Below are 5,833 nucleotides of genomic sequence, written 5' to 3'. Positions count from 1 at the left end.
CATAGAAGGTAAATTCTGGGTTCCATGTATATGACTGAAGCCGTTACATGCATATTAGTTATTTACAATGTACTATATAAATCTGCAGGTTAGGATCGCATGATAAAGTTGTACTTGATTGAAGTGTTGGCTCTTTGGGTTGTTAATAGATGTCTATGGAGTCAGAGGTACCACGCAAACACGAACCAATTATCTTATTTGGGCGATTATAAGCAGTTTTCTCTATGAGGTGTCCGTTTTGTTATCAAATTAGCCTACGACCCAATTTTCCTTTTAATCTTATCTAAGCTTTTTGTGTGGTATTACGGTGCCTTTTATTTCATTATGAATAGTTGGGTCTAAAGTCCGAACGCATATTTTTTCATCCCCTATACTATGTTATGTCCCATGTTTCATACGTTTATTGAAAATTTGTATCATTTGACTGAAAAATTGACGGGCGCGGCAACGCGCGCCATCATGGTCTAGTTGTCCGTATAATGGAGGTGAGTTTTTTTAAAAATGATGTTTTTTTTATTTAGGATCCAAGTATTTTTTTTTTCCTCATAAGAACAGCCCAAGCTCGAACACCGGGCGGACGGAGAGAGGGAGATCAGAGCTTGCAAACATGTCGCCGCTTCGATTCCTCGCCGCGGGGAGGCTCTCCTCACGCCCGATCCGCGCAGGAGGACCAGCGAGGCGGCTCCTCCACCACTCCGTACGCCGTCGTCGCCTTCTTCTCTCTAGATCTCTCTCCCGCATCTGCGCCCGCGTGGCTGACTGATTATGCTTTCTCCTCGATCTGCAGAGGAGCCATGCGGACGGTGCCCGGGGATCTGGCTTCTCTGCCCGGTAGGTAGTACCAGACACGGACATCGTTCATCACCATGCCCATGTAGAATCAAGATCCAGTTTACTTTTGCCCCAAATCTTATTGACCGACAACAAATTGGAATCGTGTTCTCGACCTAGCCGTCGTCCAATTAGGTACTCCGTACTAGATTTTGGTGTGACGAATTGCTGCTTGAAGCTGTCAGAGACAGTGCGAGAGAGATAAAGCAATGTAGTCCTACCATTAGTTTTGATTTTTTTTCTTCCTGATTTTAAACAAGTTATTAACAACCTCTGCAGTTTGCCGATGGGAGGCAACAACAAGCTGCGTGCTAGCGTCGCGGCGGTGGGGGCCTTGTCTGCCGCCTTGATCGGAGCAAAGCTGTATCTCAGAAAACAAAAACACAGAAGCAACCAACATCTGAATCTTCAGGTAGGAATGGCAAGGCTGGAGGGCTGAAAATAGAAGACTCTGCTGGCTGCTGAAGATGTGTGCCTTTATATATGTTGCTGCCGTGTTTTAGTAGTTTATTTGCTGTTAGTTTCTCTGGTGCCCTCGTGAACTTTGTTATATCCGGGATGATGATGATAGGCAGACTTGTAGGCCTGATGGTTTTTGGTGATGTTGGTTCGTGTAGGGTTTGCGGCGCTGCCTTGCATTATGTTAGTCGTTAGGTTGAATATTGTGGTTCTGCAAGCTGGTTTTCAGTGATGAAAATCGGAAGGGGGAAACCCCTTCTTTGATCTCCTTTTCTTTCAGCTCCTCGTGACATGTTACCTAATCATATATATGAACATACAAACCTTGTCGTGCCCACAGCTTGGGCCCTAACCGACAAGAACGCGGCGACGCTGGAGGAGGTGATCGCCGAGGAGCGGGACGCGGAGAAGGAGGCAGCAATGAAGGCGAGGTTCGAGGAGTGGATGGTCGAGTAAGAGCGAAGAGGAGAAGGCCATTGCAAGAACGCCGAGAGGGCCAACATGCTCTCCCGTGGAGGCGCCACGTTCAGGCCGAACAACCTCTGCAGAGTGAGCGTGAGCCGACCTTCGCGCATAGGTTTGGGTACCCGTACCGGCGCGCCGTCGAATGGTGGGTTCTAGGCAAGTGAAGGGTGCTACTTTTGGGACGAACGGCGAGTATGGTTGTTTCAAGTTTTGTTAGTATCAGTTTCAGTGTCTTTTGCTCTCAGTATGGGGAGTAATGTGAATGTTCTCTAGGTTTTATCAAGCTATAAAACAGGCACCATGTGAATGTAGTGTTATTGATGTGCTGGCCTTCACTGACTCGAGATGTAATCTCTGAATTTCCGCACTCTTAACACCGATTTCTGCACTCTTCCATGCATCCAAATCTTGGTACATGAGAGATAACAAACGGATCAGATCACAACAGAACAAAACATGCGCCGAAGCCAAGAAGAATTGCAAAGAGAGCACTAGCCAGTCCATAAGCTGAATAATTCTTGACATGGACAAAAATTGCATCAGAGATTCGCAGGATACGATAAAACCAAATCCAACTAGATATATGGCCTAGAGTTCACAAGTTATGCAAGTACTACTGCGGATTCTACACCGTTCCTGAGTAGAATTGGTAAAGAAGAAAAATGAGGGCCAAAAGAGATTTATTCAATACACATGACAAGATAGTTACAGTACAGTGTTTTTTTTTTTTGCGAAGATAGTTACAGTACAGTGTTAATTACATGAGCTATATGATCAGGAACGGCAGAGCTCGAAACAGCTCCGGCTCCTGTTCTACGAACAACAACAGCAATCTCATGTGCAAAATTATTCTGGTCTCTTTTGGCTTGAACAAACTGTCAAAACTGGTATCAGATACACATGTAAAAAAGACTTGGAAACCTTGTCACAATGGCAAATCAACTGAATAACCACGAGATGGCGGGACTAACTGACGCCCCACATCTTCTCACCCCTACTCAAAATTGAATCCTGTATATAAATGAAAAGATAACGTAAGAGTCTGGCGTATATGCACAAGTAGAATGCTCAGTTACACTTTCATGCCAATGGAAATGAAGATACTGGAACAGACTTCGGTAAGATTGAAGGACATTCACTTTACCAGGCACAAATTAATATGAATTATGAGAAAAACTTTGATTATACTTCATACGGCCATTTCTAGCTTATTCTGACAATATAACAAGAGAGCATCTATGCCATAAGCAGTTTCATGGCAAATGAAAAGTGAAGTAAGGAATCATGGCATACACTAGTAGACATGTGATGTACATACTCGTTTTGAAAGAAGAAAAATATGTTATGTAAACAGTGGGGACTTCCCAGGAGCAAACAGAGGAATCACAAGCAAAACTATAATGCAGGAACATCATACAGTTGCCACTATGTTTATATAATGTAAAGAGATATCATACTGCAGTTATTCCGCATGATGGAGAATCAAGTGCGGAGTAACATTAGCCCATAAGGGCAAGGACCTGCTCATCTAAAAAGCTCATAAAAAACATTACTGATTAGCACCGACTATTCTTCTAAAACAAAAAGAGCGAAAAGATGTATTCCTGCAGAACTTGAGTTGATGTTCAGACTTCAAAACTAATCAACATGTGAAGATACTGTATCCCTAGATTCCCTACTCTGAATTAATTGATTCAAATATTTGCGCTAGTGCCCAAAAGAGACCAGAACCAATCAACAAGTACACATGTCGTTTTACACTCACTGTCTATGCAACACAGCTAAACTAAAGCCTCCTTTGCTGACAAAATGGATAATATTGGTTTTTCTTTGTGCTCCTATCGGATGTGGTTCAGATTTCCCCATGCCTGAAATAATTTGGTACCCCTACAGGCTGTTCTTCCTACATAATTCAGGAGCCTATTCTTCACTGCTTGCTTTCACAGATTCGTTCCCACATACGAAAGCTAATTTCAGAACATAAAGAGTATGGAAAGTGCTTACGTATATTAAATGCACAGAGGAACTTCAAAACTTTGAAAACTCCCTGATTGACCACATTGCACTGGACTTCAACTATTTTAAGGTGCTCTGATATTGCAGCCGACCTCTCCGCTGAACTGTAGCTTCCTTTCATTTTCATTTCTTGTTTTGGTCCCTATGGTAAGCAGGAACACCAACAAAGATGAATGATCGATAATAACTTCAGCAGTGTAGCAATTAATTGTCCATTTCGAAGATTTTTACCTTGTTGGTAAAGAGCTGAAGAGTGAGCTTCTCTAGAACTGGTGAGTGTTTCAGAACACAAGCTAGTGCATCCAAGTCAGGAGCCTCAGACCAGTCCTCATTGAGTAATAAAGTCTTTAACTTGCTGAATGTAGGGCACTGTCTCAAATCTCTTCTGAAAACGAACTGGGAAAAAAATGTAAATAAATCAAGCAATCCTTAACCAGATGGTACGCAAATTGATGATCTAAGGCACCCCCAATAGATGGTGATGCGTATGCAACCCGGTTATTGCCTAGCAACATTGTAGACAGTGCGCCACAAAAAAAAGGGGATAACAGAAGGAGTTGAAGAGTAGTAGCATACATTTTGAAATGCAGATACCAGCTCAAGATGTTTGGCACCTGAGAGAGCACCCAGGAGCACGGAATCGCCACTGTCATCTTTATTGAAAGGAACAGAATTCTCATCGGAGTCGTAATCGAAACAGACATCGAAGTCATCGCTAAGATCAAGACGCGCAGTCTCTAGCAGCGCCATGTTCTCAAGAAAAGGGGTTGTGCCCCCAAATCTAACCAGCACCAGGGAGACGAGGCCCGGGGTAGAAACATGGACCCAGCAATTCGAGTTGGAGCGGCAGCTTCTGAGGCTCAAATGCTTCAGGGAACGGGAGGATATCCTACCAACACTGATGTCGCAATGCTGCATATTCAGAACCTCCAGCGCCGGGCAGCCTGCTAGATCAAGAAATTTCTGCTGCAGGCTTAGGCCGTCGAGGTTCATGACTCGCAGGTGCTGGGAGACGAGAGGCAGGTTGTCTAGGTCGAGGTACGAGGAGGCGCCGATGTGGACGGTGAGCTCGCGGACCCTGCTCATGACGGCGAAGCGGGTCCAGAGGTTCACGTAGGCCTCGTCGTCGGCCACCGAGAACCGGTCGAACCTGATCTCGACGGCGTCCAGGTCGGCGGCGCGGTCGCGCAGGACCAGCAGGTGGTCCATGAACTTGCGGAGGCCCTGGACGGCGTCCGCGCCGTCGAGGCCCACGACGCGCAGGCCCCTGGTGGATCTCCAGAGGTGGCGCCAGCGCCGGGCCAGCACGCACGTCCGCACGGCCGCCTGCGCCGGGAGGAAGGAGAGGACGTGCTGCAGGATGGGGTCGGGCAGCGCGCCGATGCGGTCCGCGCCGCGCACCGGCGGCGGCGCGCTCCCGTGTCTCTTCCCTGGAGGCATTCCGGAGGCGCTGCGGTGCGAGGCAGAGAATCGTCAGACCGGCATGGCTGTGGTGGAGAGGACGGGGCGGGAGGGACAGATGGATGGATACCTTGCAGCGGCGGCGGCGGCGGCGCCTCTGGCCGGCCGCCGGCAGGTCCGGCCGTCAGGAGTCGTCAGACGGGCGGAGGCAGTGGCAGTGAAACGGGGAAAGGGATGGATGGGACTCGTGGGTGTCGGCGGTCAGAAAATGGATCGTGTATGCAAAATATCTGCGCATGGGCATGCTCATGCGCCCCAGAGCACATGCTCCCGGGAGGCATCTCAAAAGTGTTTGTTTTAGAGGGGAGGTGCTTGTGGCCTTAGACTCCTGTATAATGCAAGATGTTTTTTTAGATCTCTTTTTTCCTTCTAGTTAGGGTTTCGTTCCTCTCGTCGCCTTGGCGACGTTGAGATCTATCGTCCCTTCCGCCGGTGGATTGGAGCTCTGCTTCCTGGGATCGAGGCAGCCCTGTTGTTGCTAAGGCCCGAGCGTTGATCTCTCATCGCCGAGGGGCTAGGGTTGGTGTTTCGAGAAGATCCTACTCCTTCTGTGACAGATCCATATGGCTGGCCCGAGTTCGTCGGCGGCTGACCGTAAAGG

General features: G+C 47.5%; 1 protein-coding gene across 1 annotated transcript; it reads right to left on the bottom strand.

The window, feature by feature from the left end:
• Window positions 1-2,418: 2,418 nt before the first annotated feature.
• Window positions 2,419-5,514, bottom strand: LOC123135877 (MEIOTIC F-BOX protein MOF). The gene is made up of 5 exons (XM_044555114.1): window positions 5,303-5,514; window positions 4,348-5,221; window positions 4,003-4,167; window positions 3,760-3,913; window positions 2,419-2,766 (listed from the first exon to the last, which is right to left on the bottom strand). The coding sequence occupies exons 2-5, from the start codon at window positions 5,209-5,211 to the stop codon at window positions 2,750-2,752; spliced, it is 1,200 nt and encodes a 399-aa protein (XP_044411049.1). The 5' UTR covers window positions 5,212-5,221; window positions 5,303-5,514; the 3' UTR covers window positions 2,419-2,749.
• Between the last annotated feature and the right edge of the window lie 319 nt (window positions 5,515-5,833).

Source organism: Triticum aestivum, chromosome 6B, assembly GCF_018294505.1.
Source record: "Triticum aestivum cultivar Chinese Spring chromosome 6B, IWGSC CS RefSeq v2.1, whole genome shotgun sequence".
Taxonomy (NCBI): domain Eukaryota; kingdom Viridiplantae; phylum Streptophyta; class Magnoliopsida; order Poales; family Poaceae; genus Triticum; species Triticum aestivum.
This window is presented reverse-complemented; position numbering and strand designations above follow the sequence as displayed.

Excerpts from the sequence above, each read along its gene's own strand:
- LOC123135877 (XM_044555114.1), bottom strand. The coding sequence starts at position 5,211 with ATGCCTCCAGGGAAGAGACACGGGAGCGCGCCGCCGCCGGTGCGCGGC. Across the intron at positions 4,168-4,347 it reads TGGTATCTGCATTTCAAAAT|TTCGTTTTCAGAAGAGATTT; the intron begins GTATGCTACTAC and ends TTTTTTTCCCAG. Across the intron at positions 3,914-4,002 it reads TTCAGCTCTTTACCAACAAG|GGACCAAAACAAGAAATGAA; the intron begins GTAAAAATCTTC and ends TGCTTACCATAG.